The 23,221-nt window shown below is 44.2% G+C and overlaps 1 protein-coding gene across 1 annotated transcript; it reads left to right on the plus strand.

Annotated features, from left to right (window-relative positions):
- The first annotated feature begins 3,141 nt into the window (after nt 1–3,141).
- Nucleotides 3,142–21,413, plus strand: MGST3 (microsomal glutathione S-transferase 3). The gene is made up of 6 exons (XM_032610330.1): nt 3,142–3,266; nt 15,905–16,028; nt 17,147–17,220; nt 18,076–18,133; nt 20,386–20,458; nt 21,168–21,413. The coding sequence occupies exons 2-6, from the start codon at nt 15,912–15,914 to the stop codon at nt 21,302–21,304; spliced, it is 459 nt and encodes a 152-aa protein (XP_032466221.1). The 5' UTR covers nt 3,142–3,266; nt 15,905–15,911; the 3' UTR covers nt 21,305–21,413.
- Nucleotides 21,414–23,221: the final 1,808 nt, after the last annotated feature.

Consider the following 23,221-nt stretch of genomic DNA (forward strand, 5'->3'; position numbering starts at 1 on the left):
ACTGGGGACACAGCAGTGAAGAGTCAATACCGCCACCTTCATGCAACTTACATTCAAATGGGGCACCCAGGTCATAAACAAATCAGTTAATTAAATCCAAAAATATGTCAGACGGTAGAAAATAAAACAAGGAAGGGGGATAAAGAGTGCCTTGAGGAGAAAGAAGTTGCAATTTTCAATGGAGTGGTCAGAAAAGCCCCTCGGAGAGTCCTGGTCCATCCACTGCTGCAGCCACGTGAATGAATGAGAACTCCAAATGTCCCCTTGTTGCTGTTCATTCTCTTGGAAGTAACATCTGATTGGCAAAGATGAAGGCATGTGCTCACCCCCTTATCTCTTCTGAAATGAGGGAGAGGAAGAATTGCCTTTCAACTTGTATATTTTGATAAGCACTACCTACAAAGCACATACATAAAATGAGAGATTTTCCCAAAAGAGATGAGTGTTTGGCCTCTAAAAACCCAAATAACCACAGGAATGGATGCAACCAATAAGAGAGTCAAAGAAGAGACTCATCAAAGAGAAGAGTGAGAAGAAAAAAGAAAGGATAGCACTTTGGAGAATTTTGAATACGTCTGAAGATGCAGGTTGATGAAGAGGAACTAGTAAAGGAGAGCAGAAAGAAAAGAATCTGGAGAGAGCAATGTTTGAGAATCCAAGGATAGAGAGAGCTTATGAGGTCAATGGTGACTTTATGAAGAGGCTTGGAAGAAGACATTGTAAATGGAGAAAGAACCAATGGTGAGTGAAGTAGGGACAGAGTAACCTCTGAGCCAAAGTGTTCTACATCATAATTCATGTTGTTATAAAGGAACTTGCAAAATATATTATCCTGTGTCAAAAGGAATGTAGGACTTCTGTCCTCATTTCATTTGAACTTCACAATAACCTTGTGAGACAGGTCTTATCCTCACTGTGAGATGGAGGAAAATGATATCTAATATTCAGTGTTGGAGATTATAAATCTTTTCCTGGAGTGCATCTTGTTAATAGATATCAAAAGACCTTAAAATGTATGTATTCTCTGAACCAGAAATTCCTCTTTAAGGGTATTTAGCCAAAAGAAATAAGAGCACGCATACAGATTTATCTACAAGGTTATATGTTGCTTGTAATAGTAAAGAATTGAAAACAAGCTAGTTCCAACAAGAGGGGATTGGTATGTATGTGCTGTGAAATGATGTGCAGTCAGTACCAAATAATGCTGCAGAATAAACTGTTCAAGAAAGAAAAAGGGAAATGGTTTATAATTTATGAAATGGAAAAAGCAGACAACAAAAAGTATATACAGTATGATTCCATTTTTGCTTCTTGTGGATTTTTTCCCCATATTTTCCAAAATGTCTGTAATAAACAAATATTACTCTTATAATGAGATTTTTTAAAAGTAAGGTCCTGTGTGGTTAAGTACTTGTCTGTGTCAAACAGGGATAACTGGGAAAGGAGGGGCCAGAATTATGCCCTTGACTCTTCAATCATTCCTTCTACCACCTCAGGCCACGTCTTCTTATATAGAAGTCAGTAAGTGTCTTACTTCTGACTTGTTGCTATAACAAAAATGCCATAGGATGGGTTACTTAAACAGCAAACATTTATTTCTCCAAATTCTGGAGCCTGGGAAGGCAAAGATCAAGGTGCTGGCAGATTCAGTGTCTGATGAAAGCCTACTTCGTGGTTCATAAATGGCTGTCTTGCCTGTGTCCTCACACAACAGAAGGGCCAAGGGAGCTCTCTGGGGTCTCTTTTATAGGGACACTAATCCCATTGATGAGGGCTCTACTCTCACGAACTAATACCTGGCAAAGGCCCAAGCCATGAATACCATGGCAGAGGGGATTAGGTTTCAACATATGAAATGAGGTTTGCGTGGGGAGGGGTGGGGGAAGGTAGACAAAGAGTACAACAGAGAACACCGTCAGTCTATAGACGCAAGGGGGAAAAAATGTCCCTCAATAATGTAAAAATGCTTTCCTACTTTTTCTACTTGCAGTGTTCAGTGCAAACAAGTCCTTTACAATCAACATCCCAGAAACCCTACCATGTAAGGCCTTCTTGTACTGAAAAAGTTAAAAGCGTGAGAATGGTTGGAAGTTGTTTAAACAACAATAGTAAAGATTTTACGAGACCTCAAAATACTTCCGGATGTGTGGATATGACAAATCAACAAAAAGGAACCAACACCCAGCCTACAGCCTTGTAAGATATAGATTCCAGCCTTTCTACACCTCAACCTGGAAGCACAGGCTCTCGTAGAGAGCGGAAGTACTCCCACATAAGAGACACTAGGGGTGGCCCAGATGTGGCAATCCCTAGTAGGATGTGGGGTATCCAGAGGAAAGGGGTGACGGGCGCACTTAAGGCACGTGAAAACTGTAAAGTTTGGTGCCTTCTGCCGTCGGCGGTTCCAAGGCTGAGTTAACGGCACTTAGATGCAAGCTCTACTCCCTCCGGCTCGACCCTGCCTGCAGGCCTCACTCAAGACCTCATCGGACTTGGACTAGAGGGCCTAACTGGGGCTTGTATTCGCTATCGAAGATCTGTGGATCTCCGAGGCGGTGCGGTCTAGTTCCCGAAGAGCTGTACCCCGGCGAGCGGGCGGCGTGGGCGAGGATGGGTGCGGCCACCACACGGGCAGCGCTCGCTTCCGGATCTTCGCAAAACTAACAACATTAGTTAGGGAAATAGGCTCTAACATCCCTAAATCCCTTCACTTGGCGACTGTAGCAATCTGAGACACTGAGCGCCCCGCACCCCCTAGACGCAGCCAGAACGCACCCATCCCAGCCTTGCAGTCCGGCTCTGGTGACCTGCCCCTTGTCCGCACGCGCCCTGCAAACCCGTGTCCCCGCCCTCACCCCAGAGCCCCTAGAAGCAAGCTACGGTGGCTCTGCTGGGGATAAATTATTACCGTGCTACCGTGCTGCAAACTCAACCCGAGAAGTATGAACTGGCTGGGACAGTTTGGAAGGCCGCCACGAGGACCTTTGCAGAAAGGAACAGATAAATGCATTTGGGAGTAGGAGGGGTAAATCTGTGGACCACGGTGAGGAGGAAGAAAATGCAGTCTCTGCCTCAAGACCAGCGGCCCAGAAGTGATCCTCAGCTTTGACACCCAGAGCCCCACCTTCAGGGCGTGGCCTCGCGCTGCCCCGGGAGAGGGCGGGGACTACTCCGGGCCACGCCCAACTCTGCAGGAGAACAAGGGTGCCGCACCTACAGTTCCGCTGCGCACTGCGTTCTGCACCAGCCGAGCGAAGGTGATCCAGGTGAGTCCCCGCACCTGCGGGCAGCGAGGAGCGTGGGCCTCGGAGGCATTTCAGCTCCTGCGCTGGGCACCGCCCATATCTCGGCCATCCCAAGCTGAATAGGGACTCGCTCGCTCTCTCTCCCTTGTCTGTAGGTTTCTTTCTACCTTCCATCCCCTTTGCCCTCCATCCTTGCCATGATGTAGTGGGTTTGGAGCGTCTAAGCTGGGCCGGCCACGCTATCTAAAACTCAGGGAAATTCTCAAGGTCAACCCTTCCTCAGTTACTTCCTTTTCTCTCCTCCTCTCCCTGGGCTCTGCGGACGCCGGGCTCCTTCTTTCTGCCTCCCAGAACCCACCTGACCTTGCCAACTGCATCTCTGGTGCACAGGAGGGGCGGGCAGGGCACTGCAGGGGCAGCTGGCAGTGCAGGCCTGATCGGTAACACAGGTTTTTAAAGTGGCCTGCGAGCGCTGCGCCAGCTGCGAATGTGCATGTGTTGCTAGGGACATTCCGGGAGGGCCTCCCAGGGAATTGTTTTCCTCCGGTTTCATAGAAACGTTTGTCGTATGTTTGAATTGGAACCTACGAGTGGGTCATTTCCTACCGCTGCCTTAGAGCAGGAGAGGAGGCGGAGTCTTCGTTTAGGTTGATTTCAGAGAATTTCCCTCATCTGGTGTTGCTGCAGGGAGCGCTAGGGCCAGAGCGGTGGGGCAGCTGCGGGGCGGTGGAAGGGGCTGGAGGCTGGTTGGTAAGTCATTCTCCGAAGTTCTGGCTTCTGCTGTCACTTTCCTTGGGAGTCACGAGTTTACCGCTACATTGTAGCTTAGGGGACAAGTGAGTGTGGAAAGGGAGGTAAAAGGCAAGCAGAGACAGGAGGGTGGGTAGGAAAAGAACTACGGGCTTGCGGCTTTAATCCGCTAACTGGAGAAAGGGAGGTCTGGAGGGAAGGACAGTTACTGCTCTGCAGATATGTGGCTCTTTGCAGGTGCTGTAGACCTGGGCGTGGTCATGTGGAATTGCTGCAGATCTTCGATTCCTCTGTCGGTGGAAGCAAGGGCATCTCTTGGGAGATCTGTAGATCGCTGGGAGCCTACAGTTTCTGGGAAGCACCCAAGGTTATTGGTCAAAATTATAGACTATGTTTAGGTCAACGAATTCAGTGTTGAGAGCATAGTATCTGAGTCAGGGGATCAAGAACGTTTATTCTCACGGGAGTTAAATTTAACAGAGTTAAATAAGTTTACATCTAAAACCCAAACAAATACTTTCAGCTGGGGAAGACGTTCTGTAAAGCTTCCCTCCTGACAATGTTACAGAAATAGAAAACTTTGTCAAGTGAATCCCCCCGCAAATGATGTTACTACATATAAAACAGAGGTACTGTGTAGAGGTACTGTGCCCAGTCATAGAAACGGCACTGCAGGGGCCTGCTTAGATTAAGGAACAAAACTGGAGAAGGGCAGCCTTCCCCCTTATTTAGACTTAATCCTGCCAGTTTAGAGTTCTGCAGAGACACAATCCATGAAGGGGAGCCTCTTAACCTGGAGGATCGCAAAGACACTGAACCTATGTGGAGAAATCTGGAATGAAGTGAATGACAAATCAACGTGGCAAAGAGTAATTTAGTGCCTACTGCACAGCTAGCAATATTTAAATATATTCTTCCCTATATTTCTATTTAAATATTCTGAATCTGTATTCAGATCACCCTTGCCAACCACAATTGACCATGAACCATTTAGCATTTTTTAAAGCAATATGTGTTTAAAAGAATATACTGCTACAACCAGTTTTTACAACTGGTTTCATTAATACTACTTATGAGTATACCATCCTTCTGAAAAAGAAGAATTCAGCAGTTACCAGGTAGTTTACTGCTATGTAAAATAGAATTTTTGCGTTTCCCTCGCTATCTCTTACACTGTCTATGTGCCTATCTTCCTATGGGGAAGTTGTACTACCTTCCAAATACATTTGCAAATACCTTTAAGGAGTTCAGCATTTAGAGTCAACCGTCCCATGTTACGCTAAGAGTTCCTTCTAGAGTCGACCCATTTATTAACTGGAACATGTGTTCTAATATTTTGGTGACTTAGTTCACTCTTTTTGATTTAATAGTGTTATTTTATTTCTCCAGCCTAAGAAATGTGAATGATTGTGACACAACTTCATTCTAAGTACAGACAGGCCTGAAGAGTTAGACCCCTGTTTCAGGCAGGAGCCTGCAGCCTATGCAGTTCCTTCATTCAGAATGGCTGGTAGCCTGGTGGGGACTTGTTCAGCAGCTGCTAAGAATTCACTGCATACAGTCCACCCACATTTCTTGTGATGGAAAATCCAAATGGTGTCCATGTGACTCATTAGAGATTTTTCTTTTCCTCTTTGGGAAGTCAGGGCTTAGTTTCACTCTGCCCCTCAGTTCCTATATAATGCCAGTTAAGGGACAGGTTGTATGGAAATCGTGATGTAAAAATGAAGTGCCAATTTTTGTGTTGCTTTGCCCTTTGCAAACCCGAATGCCTGAAAGTTTGGAGGATTTTTTTTCCCTGTAATCTCTCCTCCTGTCATACTGCAGTGCTGACACTCGTTAAAAAGAAAAAAAAAAAAAAAAGTTCCTTTTTGGACCTTTTCCAAGTTTTTTTCTTCTTCCAATTAGAAAGCTCTCAGGCTTTAATCAGTCACAGACTTGGAGTTATTAGCTTTCTGTTCTCGTTAATATATTTTATGCTCAGGAGAGGGTCCGGAGAGGTAGAAAAGTTTCAAAAGAGGTCAAGTGTGGTCAAACTTGCTCCCCAACCTCATTGAGAGACAATACAGCCAAGGGTTGAGAGCATAACTGTGGAGCCAGACTGCCTGGCTGTGTGTGAATCCAGGCTTTCTCTGTTCTAGCTGCGTGTCCCTGGGCAGATTACTAAACCTCTCTGATGTTCAGTTTCTTCATCTGTAAAATGGAGTAATAATATATCATAGGGACGCTGTGAGGGTTTAAATAAGTTAATATTGATGACCTACTTAGTGTTTGACACATATTAAGTAATATATGTGCTAATAATGTTATTAATAATCATTGATTTCTCCTACCACTCTTCCTCTAGGTTATATCACTACCCTTCAGCCAACACTGGTTTCCTTTTCATCCTTATACAAGTAAACCCCTTTCCTGTCTCCGTGCCTGTGTACTTGCTGTTTTCTCTACCTGTGTGCTCACTCTCACATCGCTGTTACATCCTTCAGAGCCCTTAGCTCAATCTGTTACCTTCCTGTTTCATGATCCTCCTAAGTTGTCTCCCTCCATTTGACTCTGTATTCTGGCAGGTCAGGACCTTCTTTCTCAGTCTTGTTCACTATTGTAGCCCTGCACTGCACGTGGTACCCAGCATTCAGTAGGGGATACGTCAGGAAAGGAATCATTCTAAGGCACTACTGAGGAAGGTGGTAGATGTGGACTTAAAGTGAGCATTCCATTTAGGTGAAACACTTTGTCCTGCATTGACTTTGTCAGATCAGCTCCCTCGAATGAATTGTTACAAGATTTTTATTTTCTTCTGCATCCCATAACTTCTCCCCGTTCTCTTCCCTGTCCTCTGAGATTGGTGCCTTCAGACTATGGGAAATGTCCTGCAGCCTGTCCCTGGGATCACACCTCCCTGGAGGCTGGGCTCCAGATGGTCCAGCGTGGCTCAAGGCTTTTAGGTCAGCACATCAACGAACTCTCGCCCATAGGGCCTTTTGGGTCAAGAGTCTGTTTGGGAAAGCTTGTCATTCTACAAACAGGGGAACCTAGGATTTGTTCTGTCTTACAATCTACTATTCTTAGATTCCTGAAGAGCTGAATTACCAGTTTTTCCCAGGGGAGACTCAGTTAAGCATATGTGTCTAGTGCCTTTTTGCACAGAAGTCAGACTCCAGAGAAGAAAAGAGCAGGTAATTTGCTTATTTGGCCATTACATCCTTTGCAGGCTCATCCCACGTAACCAGGGAACATTCACTTGGACTTGAGCATCAAGCTGGTCCTTCCTTCCCCTCTCCCGCTCTCAGCCAGTGCAGTAATGTAGCTGTCCTCAGCGCTGACAGTTCACGAGAGTGTTGGAATTAAAATGACATGTGGAACTTGAATATTTTATATTCCAAGCTGTGGCCACTTAACTATAAAATTGAATATATTTGCATTTATAGGACATTTATCTCTTAAGAAGACAGATCTTCCATCCCTCTAACTTGTAGTGTGCTTCCGCTTTCCAGGTGTTCTGCCAGCAACACTGATGAGGAATTAAAGAATATGAGAAACCGGGAAAGACCCACTTTATTACCTGCCTCTGCTGTTTGCCTCACTTGAGTTAATATTCAAGGCTGGACAAATAATGGCCTGCCTATTCAACTAACTTTTCATTTTTAGCCCTTGGAGTGATATTTACTGAATATGCAAAACAATTGTGGAGAATAGTTATTTTTCTTCACATGGTTATTATTCCTTCTCTCAACTGTCCATGTACTCTTTTTTTAAATAAATTTATTTATTTTATTTATTTATTTTTTACTGCATTGGCTCTTCGTTGCTGTGCGCAGGCTTTCTCTAGTTGCGGCGAGCAGGGGCTACTCTTCGTTGTGGTGCGTGGTCTTCTCGTTGCGGTGGCTTCTCTTGTTGCGGGGCACGGGCTCCAGGTGCATGGGCCTCGGTAGTTGTGGCTCGTGGGCTCTAGAGCGCAGGCTCAGTAGTTGTGGCTCACAGGCTCTAGAGTGCAGGCTCAGTAGTTGTGGCGCACGGGCTTAGTTGCCCTGCGGCATGTGGGATCTTCCCGGACCAGAGCTCGAACCCATGTCCCCTGCATTGGCAGGTGGATTCTTAACCACTGTGCCACCAGGGTAGCCCCCGTGTACTCTTTCTAAAATCTCACTGCCATTTGAGACTTTGACACTCAAACAAATTTTATCATCTGTGTACTGTAGAAGTGACCAGACTGGCGTTCTGAAAATGTAGGATGGACCCAAAGAAATTCTGTGACTCTCCTTTTTTTCTCTCCCATCATGGAAACAGGGAATTAACTTTTGTGCTGCTTGCCTTTAGGATCTCAAGTTTCTCCATTTAGCTGTTTTTTTTTTTTACATCTTTATTAGAGTATAATTGCTTTACAATGGTGCGTTAGTTTCTGCTTTATAACAAAGTGAATCAGTTATACATATAATATTCCCATCTCTCTTCCGTTTAGCTTTATATGGGCTCAGCTGCCTTGCCTAGAAATAATTTTGAGGACTATTCCTTTGTAGATACATTTGGAGGCAGAAACGAGGCTGGACAGCTACCTCATTAAAAGAGTACAGGCTGAGTAGACCCCTAGCACAACCTCAGAGTTTTTGGAACCACCTCCCAGTGTTGGGGACTCATGGTGGTCCATTTGATGTGATCAGATGAAGCCCTTTAAGTTACCATCCTTGTATTATTCTCATGAAAATGCCATGTAAAATAAAGGACCTGGGCTTCCCTGGTGGCAAAGTGGTTAAGAATCCGCCTGCCAATGCAGGGGACACGGGTTCGAGCCCTGTCTGGGAAGATCCCACATGCCCTGGAGCCACTAAGCCTGTGCACCACAACTACTGAGCCTGCGCTCTAGAGCCCGCGAGCTACAACTACTGAGCCCACGTGGCACAACTACTGAAGCCTGCACATCTAGAGCCCGTGCTCTGCAACAGGAGAAGCCACTGCAATGAGAAGCCTGCGCACTGCAAGGGAGAGTAGCACCCGCTCGCCGCAACTAGAGAAAGCCTCACGCAGCAATGAAGACCCAACACAGTCAAAAATAAATAAATAAAATAGCTAAATTTTAAAAATAAAATAAAATAAAGGACCATATATAAGGAAGATTGGATTAATAATACAGCAGCCAAATAAGTATTTTAATGAAACATTGGGGAATGGCTCCAAGTCAGTCTATAAGTGCTTTAGCATTGTCCCATTCCTGATGCATTAAAAAAAAAAAAAGACTGCTGAGAAATTGCAGTACAGTTGGAGGGGAGCAATCTTGCAAATGGAAGTAAGGGTTACCATTGTCCACACTGGTTTTTATTTGTTTGAGGGCAAAGAGAGAGCTGAAAGTTGAAATCCTCTCTCCCTTAAGACATTTGATAGATTTTCATTTAGGAGAAGATAAGTTGTAACTTCATGGCTTAGAAGTCATAAATTATTTGAGGCCAGTGCCCAAATGATAAAGCCTACCTTTTGCTCCATTTGTGCAGTGTTGATTGTGCCCTGGGGAATTTCTATTGGCAGCTAAGATGGAGTGGAGTAAATAAGTGAAGGAGACCTTTACCCCAGGAGTATTCCGTTGAATGTAGTTCAGGAAGTTCTCTGAGTAACCCTTTTGTAACTGAAGGAACCCCTGCCCCAGTGAGATAAGGCAAGTGGTGGCAGAAGCAGGAATTGGAGGAAAAGTTGAGCGAAGTATAAGCGCTGGAGTAGTTATGCTTCCAGGTGAATCTGTCAGTCACATTCCTGTGAGAGAGTACCTTAGCCAAATATCATAATGAAACTTCATGTTGCTAACTCAGGCACTGGAATAGAGCATACCTTCTAGGGGTGAGACCAACACTGCCTCATTTGAAGTCCAAGCTTGATCACTCCTAAAGTAAGACTTTGCAATGGTGCCTTGTAGCTTTTTAAAAATCCACTGGGGGGCTTCCCTGGTGGCACAGTGGTTGAGAGTCCACCTGCCGATGCAGGGGACACGGGTTCATGCCCCGGTCCGGGAAGATCCCACATGCCGCGGAGCGGCTGGGCCCGTGAGCCATGGCCACTGAGCCTGCGCATCCGGAGCCTGTGCTCCGCAGCGGGAGAAGCCACAGCAGTGAGAGGCCCGCGTACCGCAAAACAAACAAACAAACAAAACATTCCCAAAAGGATCTCTATCATTAAATAAGTGACACGAATTTTCTAAATACAAAGAAAAACTAATTCCTTTTAAACCTTCGACTTAATGTTCTCTCAACTGAACTATTTTGACTCAAGCCTGCCAGGAAACAGTTAACTAGGAACATACACCTCTGTAGTTACTAATAAGTGAAGACAGAACAGAAACACTTCTGTCCTATCTCTGCCTCTCCCCAACCCTTTTAGTTTCATTTTTTTGGGGGGTTGGGGGGATTTGTACTCAGTTTCTGATCGTTGGTATGAAGGAAAAATCTGGAATTGGGTATTTGTTTACTTATTTGCCTGCTTCCCCCAGTAAAGCATGAGCTTCCTGAGGGCAGGGACCAAAGTCTGGCTTGTTCACCTCATCCCCAGCATGGGCCCACTGAGTAGCACATAGTAGGCACTCAATAAACTTGAACAAGTAAATGAATGAATGCTCAGCCCCATGCGGGGATAAGCATGTCTGGCTACAGGGAGGGTCTGCATGACTGCAGTTTGCTGATTTCCATAGTCTGTACTAGAAGCCTGCTTCCTTCTGAATACTCCTGCCCTTCAGATAATAGATTATAACATGGCTGGCTATTAAGAGTTCAAAAAGGAGGGGAATATATGTAGTTCTGAGTTTTGTTTGCTATTTTAAAATGATAATTCTAAATTATAAATTCTTAAATGTATCTCATCATCATGTATTCAAACATCCGCTTTTATCACTGAATCAGGGCAGAGACAGTTAACAGAACATCAGCACACATAGTATAACCTGATATGTAACATTTATTGAGTACTTACTATGTGACAGGCATCCTGATGGGTGTTTAGAGACAGTGTTCCCATTTAATCTTTACAGCAACTATATGGTGTGGGGTAGGTGTCGTGATTATCTCCAATTAACAAGTGAGGAAACCAAGGATGCTTGAAAGACGTTGAGTAATTTTCCCGAGGACACACAGCTAGGAATATGAGATCCAGGTTCTAAACCCAGACAATGTGATTCCAAAACTGCCCCCTTACCTGCAAGGCTGTCTCTATACTGCACATAGTGGATAAGTGACAGGATTCAAGCTAAAAATCAGGTCCGATTCTTTGGTTCCCTTTGTAACATACTGTCTATCCCTCCTGTCTCCTCAATTACTAACTACTGTCAGGCCATTTTTTTACATAACTTTTTTGGTATATATTTGCTCATTTTGCACATTATAGAAAGGTACAAAGGAAAATCTATAATTCAGTCATCTGGAAATAGCTATGCTTATGATTTTGATATTTTCTTCTTTAATTTTTTTCTATTGAGAAAACTAGATATACTCTTTTTGTTTTCTTTTTTTTAAATTTAACATGCTGTATATTAAGTCTGTTTCACCATCCTTAATGTTTCACCATTTTTAATGGTTATATACTATTCTGTTTTACAGATTTATTATTTATTTAATTAGTCCTCTTTGTTTGGACATCTATACCATTTCTGTTTTTGCTGTTATAAATAGTGCTGAAGTGAATGTCTCTGAACCAAATCTGTTTGCCTTCCTGATTATTACCCCAGGATAGATTCCCAGTAGAATTAATGAGCAAAAGGTTATGGACAATGTAAAGCATATTGCCTGCCGCCAGGCTGTCCTCCAGGTGGTTCTGTTTTACACTTCTCCCAGCAGCGTGTAATACTACCAAGTAACTAAATAAATTTTTATTTGTACAAGTCTTAAATTTTAATCTTTACAGCTGGTGTGCAGCTAACCTCGGAAACTGCGTGATAATTAACAAGTGCTATTATACAACCAAGTGAGTTACAAAGTAATCTATACCAGTCATGAAAGTTCAGCTCCAAAAGGACCACTGGACTGCATGCTGTGTATCTATCACCATGTAGAAGGCAGACTCTAGGGCAGAGTTCCCACCCCCAAGAACCTTATCTTGTTGGGTGGATATAGGGGTTGCCAGTGACACAGAGCAGGTATGTAATCAACAAACTATAGTGTGCAGTCCGAATGCGTGCTCATGTCAGAAAGAGGTTGTGTTGCACGTATCAGCTTCTCAAGCCTGTGCTCTGGGAGCTATCGGCTAGCTGCGGGACCGGCCCAACCTCGGGCGTGGCTGGAGCTGCCTGGAAGGTGGCTGCTGTGAGCCGAGGTGCCTCCCCTTTCGCCAGTGTACGCACCCGCACCCACGACGGGGCGGGAGCGTGCATCTCTTTGCCCTCAGAAAATAAGAATTCAGCAAATGACAAAGTTTTTTTTGAACCCTAAGTGAATTAAACTGATTCTTTCCTTAAAGGACAAGACTTAAGCATTTTGCAGTCCCTACTGGATTTATGTTTTCAGCAGCTGTAGCGACAGAGCTTTTCTCTGTGTTCTGATCTCCTCTTTCTCCAGGAATTCATACATCCAGTTGCTTCCATTGTTTCAGTAGAGGCTTTGAGAGGGAAAAAGGAAACTGACATGGGTTAGGCACACACTTTATGCCAGGCACTGTGCAGAGCAGAGGAGGCATTCTGAAAGCTACCTGGACTTACAGCTTGCTTCATTTATTCCACAGCTTTCTATAAGCACACACTCTGTGCTTGGCACGGGGGATGCTGGACACACACGGTCCCTCCCTCACGGGAGCTTAGTGTCTGATGCAATTGGCTGCTCTCTCTGTTCTAGCCCTGATCACAGCAGCTGGGAAGTGCTGGCTACAATGGCCTGTGAAACAGGGCTCCTCACGTGGTGAAAGTGCAAGGAGGTGTGTGTGGCGGGGAGCGCTGAACAGGCTTGGCTCCGGCACCTATGCAGGTGTGTCCAGGGCTCATGCAGGGAGAGCCTTGGGGAGGGCCACCTGTCTCCTCCCGCCCCTAGTACGCTCACTGTTTCCTGACCGATTACACTGTCCTTTGCACACTACCCACTTTAGCATCGGACTCTGGGTCTCCCCTACTGTAAATTCTCTGTCCTTCAAAGGTCTTGTTCCCGGCTCTGCTTGCCCTCACCTAGATTCTTTCCCCCTCAGTACCTATCACCATAGCAAAGTGTCAAGAGAGTCACTTTCACTAGGGTGTGACTGCCTAAGAGTGTAACCTCCCAGGTTGCATTTATACTTTAGAAGAGGAGGTCAGTAGTAAACATTAATTTCTAATTGCAGGTTTTTGAGCGGTTGCCTTTCTGAGTGTTCATTGCCTGCAACAGAAACATCTACTCAAAAGATACTTCTCTGTCCTGCCACCTAGCTTCTCCTACCCAAATCCTTACAGGCCAGAAAAACAGAGGCCAGTGACCGAGCCACCGAATTCTAATGTTTTGCCTGGGCTAGCTGGAGTATTTGGGGAAGAATTCTAAAACCTGCTCTGGTCTTAGCTCTGCCCTCATCTCTCTACCTGAGCCTCCATTTCTTTTTCTGTAAAATGGAGCTTATGGGATTTGGGGGGAGATGAAAAATGAGCTGAAAAGTCTGCACCAACACAAGGTGACCCCAGGCTGCGTGAGAGCCTAGCCTCCTGTCTAAAGGTGAGGTCTGAACAGACTTTCAACTTGCACACTTTGACCTAAACCGGATATGCTTAATTGTATCGTTCTTAAACAGGCGGCTTTTGACAAAGTTAGAGATAGCTCCATTTTCAGTGGCCTGTTTGGCCCAGATGGGTTGAACTCCAGGGATATCAGGTAGTCATATTTATTTATTTTCAAAGAGGTGTTCAGTATTCACCCCATATTTTTGATTTAATAACTACTACCAAAGCTTCCTCCCCAAGCTGATTTTCTAAACTCTGGAAAGGACTAATTCTAAAAGAGAATGAGGGCAGGGAAGCTTGGGAGGCAGCCAAAGACTCCTTGCTCTCCGCAGCCACACAAGATGACCCAGGAGAGGCTGACCTGGAGGTGATTCCCATGCTGAGTCCTGGGGATGGCCCTTTCCAGTGTGTGTGTCCCCTGTCCCGGAGGAGGGGATGCTGGGTGCCCCTCCACAAGCAGCTCCAGGTAAAGAAAGAATATAGCAGGGGAAACTAACGGGAATTATTGTGAAACATGGTTGGGGATGGGCAGGTTTTAGGATTTTGGTTCCAAATGTTATTTTGCAGACCTAAGGGAAGCTTACTTTTAAAGAACTGACCTGTTTGCTGGCCCCAAATTCCACACTGAGAAAGATTCTGTGATCCCAATGTCAGTTCAGCTCTAAATCATCAAGTGGGATTGAAAGGGGACATTGGAACTGAATTGGAACCTAAATTTGAATCCCAAATCGGATACTTTCTCTTTTAGACCTTGGGAATATTACTTAACCTCTGGGTGCTCTTTGGAAAATAGGGATATTAGCATCTTGTTGGGTTGTCTGTGAGGATGGCTAAAACATTTTGGAGCAGGGTAACCTTCCCAGGCTTTCAGGAGAGATTGCAGCCAAACAGTTTTCAGGGGTGGAAATTTTTTTTTCTTTGGCCACGCCACGTGGCATGCGGGATCTTAGTTCCCTGACCAGGGATCGAACCTGTGTTCCCTGCAGTGGGATCGCGGAGTCCTAACTACTGGACCACCAGGGAATTCCTAGGGATGGAAATTTTAAACTGAAGACAGAATACACACAGGAGCTGTTGGCCTGTGGCAGCCATGCACGTGATGGGACAGCAGCTAAGGATCTCTGGAAGCATTGTAGCTATTTCTCTGTGTCCTGCTGTGCTCTGACCCTTCAGACATCTGGTGATCAATGCTCAGAGAGACTGGAGGGCAGCACTAACTTACTCTGAATTTATTAGGGCTTCTTCCCAGCCAGCAGGTTTTCCTTTCCTTGATCTCCAGTCTGTTTCTTTCCTTCTTTCTTCTTTCCTGCTGGAGCAGGACAAGAGCTAAAAGAGCTGAAATTACTGAACACTGAAAAATGCTGAGATGAGCTTTTTCTCCAAACATTTCATATGCAATTTTTCAAACATGCAGAAAAGTTGGAAGAATTGTATAGTGAACATCCATATAGCTACCACCCAGGTTCTAGCATTAATATTTTGCTATATTAGCTTGCATCATCATTTTTTGATGCATTTCAAAATAAGCTGCATTGCAGACACTAGAACACATCATGGGGTTAGTTTTGAAGTGTTAATTTGATGAAGAATCTGGGTTCTCCAAGAGCTGCCCAGAGCCTTGCTCTGGCTTTCAAAGAACTATAACTGATCCCTTCCCTACCAGTGTGATATTTCTGCTGCTGTACCAGCACGTGCCTCAGGATCCAAGGGAGGCCCTAGGGTTCCTGCCCTGAGTGTCCCCGATGCCAACAGACATACAAGCGAAAAACTTGGAATCACTATGTACTTACTGACTATATTCTGTTTCTCTCTTTCTCTTTCTTTCTCTGTCTCTCTCCCTCTCTGTCTCTCTCTCTCTCTCTCTGTAACTTAGTATATCTTTTAGCATTTTGCCTTGCTAAATATTTTTTTAAATTGTGGTTTTTAGTGGCCAGACCATCCAATAGCAATGGCTACTGCAGTGGTTTAGATAAATCTCATACATGCGATGTTGATCAAAAGAACTCAGGCGCAAAAGGGAATATACAATGTGATCGTGAACTTTTCTGTGTGTATATTGCAGACTTGAATCATTTTTTAATTCTGTTGGGTGGTATACAGTAATATCGGTATACAGTAATATCTCTACCTCTTAGAACCACCAGGTCACTCACGCCTCTTCTTGATCTGTAGGGATATGTTTGCTGGTAACAAAACATCCCACTCTTGAGGCCTCCTGCAGCTTGGAGCCCACAGTGCCAGGTGGCGGCCTAATGTGTTCTTTCTCCCACAGAGTCAGGATGGCCGTCCTCTCTAAGGAATATGGTTTCGTGATTCTAACTGGTGCTGCCAGCTTCCTAATGGTAACTCATCTAGCCATCAACGTTTCCAAGGCCCGCAAGAAGTACAAAGTGGAGGTGAGTGGGAACACAGCGGTGCCTCTGTGGGTTCATCGCGGCAAGAACTTGTTTTCAGTTGTGGAGGGAAAGGTGAGGTGCTAGTGGTCAGCGGTGGCAGTTTCCGGCCTGTTCCTATTAGAAATTCTGCCCCTGTCTGGCAGGAGGAAGCCAAGAAATATGGGGCCCTTCTGGAGAGTCATTTCCATCTTGTTTTACTTTTGTCTCTTCTGTAAAAAGACCAGGTGTGCTTTTGGCTGGAGCTCTTTGCTAGGAAGACAGCTATTTTCTAAAGGGGGTTAAATAGGAAATTCCCGGGCTGTCCAGTGGTTAGGACTCTGCGTTTTCACTGCCAAGGGCCCAGGTTCGATCCCTGTTTAGGGAACTAAGATCCCACAAGCTGCACAGCGAGGCCAAAAGAAAACGGGGGTTGGAGTTAAATAGCAGTTGTTTCCTGGTATGCCACTTTAAAATGATGTCTTCTGGTGATTTTCCTGTTTCCCAAGTAGAAATGAAGCACATGGTGCTGAGTTAGCCTGTGTTTGGACATCAGACATAGGGAGGAGGTCTACTGAATGCTTCCTTTAGCTCTAGCTGATCTAGAAGGGATAATTACTGAAGCTGTCCCTGGTGAGCAATTTAAAATGTCTACTTCTTTTGAGCAATTTCTAATTAGAGCTCCTTTTAAAGTTTTCACGTCTAGTTTATTATTTTGATGGACACATTGAAACTCTCACACACTCAGTTTCTGTTCCCCCATTAAGGGGAACCTTAAAAGGATGTGGTATTTGCTGACTCTTGGGAAGGAGCTATTTCCCAATGGCATCCTTGTAATCCATCCCAAAGCCACCAGTGGTGGCATAACGTCAACAAAAACCCTGAATTTGGCACAAGCCGCCTCTATCCCTTGAATGGCACAGACATATATTCTCGTCACTGGATATTAATAGACACAGATTGAATCTGCCTCTGAGAATGAGACCTCTGTCACCACATGCATGTAAGCAGAAACGGAATGATCATCTTACCAAGGTTATGGCAGAAGATGCTTTGGGATACATTATCTTTAAGGTTGATTTTAACTCTCAGCACTGAATGCTACACCTGACCATTTGATCACACACACTTTGTTTTAACAGTATCCTACAATGTACAGCAATGACCCTGAAAACGGACACCTCTTCAACTGCATTCAGCGGGCCCACCAGAACACGTGAGTGCTGGCCCTGCCCGGCCCCCAAGACATCTGCAGAGCGGGTGTTTTCTGTACAACACCTCAACCCTTTTGGTACTCTGTTTGCTGAGTAATAGCAATGATGATGATCATGAATACTCATCAAAAGTATCATTAAAAATGTATAAGTGAACAGATTAAATATTAAGCAAAGTTAAGAGTTGTTAGGATGGTGGGATTCTAGATAACCTTTTCTTTTTTTCTTCCATTTCTTTTATTTTTAATTGAAGTAAAATTGATTTACAATGTTGTTAATTTCTGCTGTACAGCCAAATGATTCAGTTATAAATATATATATTCTTTTTTGATACTCTTTTCCATTATAGTTTATTACAGGATACTGAATATAGTTCCCTGTGCTATACAGTAGGACCTTGTTGTTTATCCATTCTATATATAATAGCTTACATCTGCTAAACCCAAACTCCCACTTCATCCCTCCCCCAATGCCCTTTTCAAATCTGAATTTAATGCTGCATTACTCTTCTGCGGTATTTGCAGCACGTTCACTCTAAACTGATACTGAATCTCTCAGCCTAGGGGGTGAGAGGCTTTGAGCTCTGCAAGGAAATCTACTCTAATTCGCCCCATCAGTTTGTTAGATTTGAGGTCTTTGACTCACTGTGTTCTGAGTTACCTCTAATCTAATCCCAAGCAGAGCAAAAGAAGGTGGATCTTAGTGGTCAGGCCTTCTGCCTCTGGTCAATGTTTATTTTTATTCTCAAGTTTCTAACTTGGCAAGTAAGAATGTAAAGGGTTCTTAGTTTTACGTAGACATACTTATATAGAGCACTTAAAAGGAAAAAAAAAACTTTTTTTTTTTATCTATTCCAGGTTGGAAGTGTACCCTCCCTTCTTATTTTTTCTAGCTGTCGGAGGTGTTTACCACCCAGTAAGTTTTTCCGGGGAGGGGGTTCATCTAATTAGATTGAATAGATTTAATTCACTGAGCCATTCAGGAGGGAAGAGGAAATGAAAATTTAATGAACATCTTCAATGTCTAGGCACCATGTATTTAAAAGAATTTCAGTTACTTCTTACAAAGTTCCTTAAAGTAGGTAGCATTTTTCCCGTTTTTTACAGATAAGGAGAAACCTCTTGGATACTATGTAACTTTCTCAAGATCAAATAGCTACAGAGTAGATGAATCAGAATTTGATCCCAGGTCTCTCTGATCCTAGGAGGTTCATGTCCATTGAGTTTTCCTTTGCCACATTATTCATGCAACGAACATTTCCTGGACACCGGAAGTTACTGCAGTGAACAAAACAGGCAAAGACTCCTGGTTTCGTGGAGCTGACTATTAGTTGGGGGTCGCAGACAAAAAGCAATTCAAGGACATCGCGTAGCATGTTAGAAGGTGATGCGCCCCACAGAGGAAGCAAAAGCAGGGATGGTGGAAAGGGAGTGCCTGGGGACTGGGGGGGACAGTGCTGAGTGGGGCAGTCAGGAGGAGCGCCTTGTTGCGAAGGTGACACTTAAGCAGTAGGTGAGGGAGCAGGTGCTGCAGATGTCTCCAGACACCTCCAGGCAGGAGACGAGCAAGGGCGAGGCCCTGGGGCAGGAGCCTGGCCTGTCTGTGTGGTGCACAGTGAGTAAGGGCGGTTTCAGTGGTGAGCAGGAGGTGAGGGCTGGAGGTGAGGGTGGACCTCGGGGCCTTGTGGCCCGCTAAGGCCCTTGTGAGCCTTAGGTTTGGTCTGCACTACACCTTATCTAAATAAAGCAAGTTTATCTGAGCCTGATTAGTTGCCATTGGGATCTTGCCTTACACATAAAGTGTTTCCTTTTCAGGGCCCAGATTTCCCCTCCACTGAGTTCAGACCAGAGTGCTGGCACCTCACATTTCTGGTTCTGAGACTTTCATAAGCCTCTGGTCTGTACCTGAATGGCCTTGTGCTTTTTTTGTCAGCTGCCAGAATGGCACATCTATAGTTCATGACCTCAAAGTCTTGTATTTGTTTCAAAGAAAAGTCTGCTACTCTCTTAGAGAGGATATTTCTTTCTTGTGCCTCTAAAGAGCCCCAGTCCTAGCAAGTAACTAGGCTAACTGGTCTAAACAGACTAGCTGGTCTCTCTAGGCGTCACCTGATGTCCGCCCCAGCCCCGTTCCTGTCCCACTCCCCTAGATCCTATTCCTTGTGCTTAGTTCTTGGAAATACTCTGAGACTACTCCGAAGACAAGCACCTGATATTGTTCCCGGGTTGATGGTAATTATGCGGCTTTAAAGAGAGACCAGGCAGAAACTACAGAGCTTCTAGATAGGGACTTGTGTGCCTGGGGGTTTATTTATAGTTGTTTCATTCTCCTACTGATACTTAACTTCCATTAAATCATCAAAAAAAAACAAATAAAAATTATAAAGTAGGAACCTCACCCCCACTGATGCCACTGCTAAATTGAAAGGACAGTTGGGGACAGTGACGCACAGTGACTCATGTCCTCACACACCCTCTCTCTTCCTCTCCCCTGTCTCCTTTAGACCAAATGGGTTCGTCACCCCAGCAGGGTGTCCAAATGGAAGGATTTCCCATGTTGCATGAGTTTTCACTCTCTCTTCCCAAGGGTGTTGGGAATGGGGAGACTTTCCCCTCCAACACCACATGTTCTGGGATTCACAACATGACACACTCCCCCGACTTTTTCTAGTGGAGCCCCATGCCTATGCGTGGGCCGCAGCACAGCCCCTTAGAGCCCTCCCAGGGGAGACCTGGCTGAGACGAAGCAGCTCACAGCCGTGGAGTGCACAGTCCATCTCCTGTCCACAGGGCTCCTCCCCTAGTCCTGCCTTTCAGTCGGTTTCCTCTCCTGGCTTACTCTGTGACCCTCAGGCCTGCCTCTCCTTCCCCTGTGCTCTAGCACACTGAGTCCCCTGGGGCAGGCCGGGAGATTCCTCCCATCCCACCTACCTAGGAGAAGGCCAGCAATCACCTCCCAGGTCTCTGAGCAGTTCATAGAAGGATCACAGCGCTTTGATTTTCCTGACTGAAACAACTTCATTCTACCCTAACTTTGGTAGGGAGTATTTTACTATATCCATGAAACTGTTAACTTTTTGTTAAAACGTTCTGTAATCAATCCTAGATGTTAATAAAATTCTGCCCGTTTCTTTCATGCAAATAACTAATGGAGCCCTTTTATTTTAGCGTGTAGTTTCTGGCTTGGGCTTGGCCTGGATTGTTGGACGAGTTCTTTATGCTTATGGCTATTACACAGGAGGTAAGGACATGTTGACATCTGTCAAGGAAACAAATTTAAAATCTTATATTACTACATTTTTCTGTTTAGCAGGGCTTTAAGAAAAGGGAAAGTAACTTGATATTTGGGTGAAAGATCTGTTATCTTCTTTCTTTTTATTAACCTTTGAATAGTAACAAAGCGCATTCTGCATTTTCAGTGTGTCAATTGCTGTTCTAAGAACTTTGCATATGCTGTTTAGCCTTACAACAATTCTCTGACATAGATAATATTATTTTATAGATGAGGAAACTGAGGCTGAGAAAGATTAAGACTCTAGGTCACAGAGCTACTAAGTGTAAACTGGAAAGCCAGGATTCAAACCCAGGCAGTCTGAGCCCAGATCCCCTGCTCCTAATCAGTGCTATAAATGGTGTGCCTGAGAGAAGGAGGAAGAGATTCTTCTGGCTGTCCTTACCTCTCGGGAGAGGGAAAACTCCAAAAGATCCTGGAGCAGAGGTGCTCTAATTATTATCCCTTAATGTGTTTTAAAGTTCAATACTGTTGTGGCACACGACTTTGCATGCAGTATCTGACATACTGACAGCTTAGGCTGAAGAGCTGGTTGACCTCCTAAGACTAGATGGTCTAATGTACAGCTCCAGGTGCCTTGACAGAATGGCTGGTGGATGTTGACAGCATTGTCACTCTGGAACACCCCCAGTAACTTCTGCTCTTTCCTCTTTTTTAGAACCTAGAAAGCGGAAACGGGGAGCCCTGAGCTTCATCGCCCTCATTGGCCTGATGGGCACCACTGTGTGCTCTGCTTTCCAGCATCTTGGTTGGGTTAGAACTGGCTTGAGCAGTGGGTGCAAAAGCTGCCATTAAAGAGTTATAGGGTGTTTTGAACCTCTCATTCATTTTGAGTGACTTTTATTTTCAGTGACTTTTTTTTTTCCCTAAATAAAAACTTACCTGGCATCAGCCTCATACCTAACCCTGACTCTATCACTTATTTCTTTTTGAGTCTTTATCTAAAATATAAGTAGCCTGTTCCTAGTAGATGAGAGAGGGGCCACAGGTATTAAGCACCCCTTCTCACCCTGCCAGAGGATGTTTACTTAATGTGTGAGCTGGAAAAAAGTCTAATTGTGGAAATATGTTCATAGTCAGGCCACAGCAGTGAAAAACTGGGGCTCGAAGAAAGTCTTTTACTGCTAGTTATGATATAAGATTATCTTATCACTTGCTAATACATAGGATAACAATAGGATTTTTTAAAAAAATCTCGATTGAAGATTGCTTCTAATGCTTAAAAACTGAAATGATAGACTAAATTTAAGGTTATGAAACTTAATAGAGATGAATCTAATTTCCTGCATTTGGATGCAAAGATCTGATTGCATAGGTACAAATGGGGAAGGACACCCTTAGCAACAAAATATGGAAGACTTAAAAGGTTTTAGCTGACTTGGAGAACAATGCGAGTTGGCAGAATGAGATGGCTGTTCCAGAAATGAATGTGGCCCTAAACTACTTGACCGTAATAGTGTCTAGATCTGTGCTTTCCAATACAGCCACTAGCCACATAAGACGATTTACATTTAAATTTATGCTATACTATATAAATAAAACAAACAAAAATATCAGCTCTTTAGTTGCTCTAACCACATTTCAAGTGTTCAGTAGCCTTTGAGGATTCGATAGGATTTGAACCCAGGCCTGACTCTCAAATCCATGCTTTTTCCATTGTACCCCACTACCACTTTGAGGAGCTAAAACATTTAAGGATAGAATGCCCTGGTCAGCAATTGAAGATGGTCAGCTTTGGCCAGGTGACTGCCTGGAGTCCTCAGGGCATTGGATGAAAAAGCTGGACTAGATCAGTGTTTGTTCATGAGAAATTTTCACCAGTGGAGAGCAAAATAAGAAAAATGAGGACTGTTTTCATAAAGCTTTAACTTGTATTCTTTTTTACATTAAAATGTGCCTTTATGAAATGATGGTGGTGATGAATAGTACGGTGTTTTTGTTCCTGACTTAAAAAGATAATATAATTAAAAACTTGTAATAAGCTAGGGTTGTGGTTTGGGTTGTTTTTTATTTTGATATTTGCCTTTTTGGTTTTTGTTTGATAAGAAATGCACCTAAAGAAATTGGAGAACTTGTTAAGGTTTCTTTTCTCATCGGAGTATAGGAGGCATCAGTGAAGCAGGGCAGGGGAGACATGGAGACAAAGTTGGGTTTTCACCTTTGTTTGAAGTCTTAACAGGGTATGCTTTTCAAAGTAATATGATCCATCTTTGTCATTTTGCTATTATAGAATGGGCCCAAAGGAAGTTTTATAAGGAACCCAACACATGAAAGGGTGCTGTGGTTGAAGTGGGGAACCCAGAGCTCTGCCTTTTCATTTCCCTGTTTCCTCCACCAACACACTTCCAGGGCACGCAAGGGCTGGGCAGAATCCAGTGTGTATCAATGCCATAGAGAATAACCATGCCTGGCAAGCTAGTTTCTATTAAATTCCCTGGTCTCGTGGAGAAAAAAAAAAGGGCATAAGTACTGCTTCCACTCACTGCTGTTCCACAGGGTACATTCCAAAGAGTCAGTTTATTTCTATGGAAAAACACATTCTGAGTTCTGTTACAGGTGGAAATTAGAGAACCATACCAGTCTACCGTTGCTCCATACTGAACCTCAAGTATCCCCCCCTCCGCAGGTAGCTATATGCCTTTGAGTTTATTAGCCTCCCTAAGCCTCCATTTGCTCAGCTGTAGGTTGAGGATAATGATAATACTTACTGTA

Source organism: Phocoena sinus, chromosome 1 (assembly GCF_008692025.1).
Source record: "Phocoena sinus isolate mPhoSin1 chromosome 1, mPhoSin1.pri, whole genome shotgun sequence".
In the NCBI taxonomy this organism is placed as follows: domain Eukaryota; kingdom Metazoa; phylum Chordata; class Mammalia; order Artiodactyla; family Phocoenidae; genus Phocoena; species Phocoena sinus.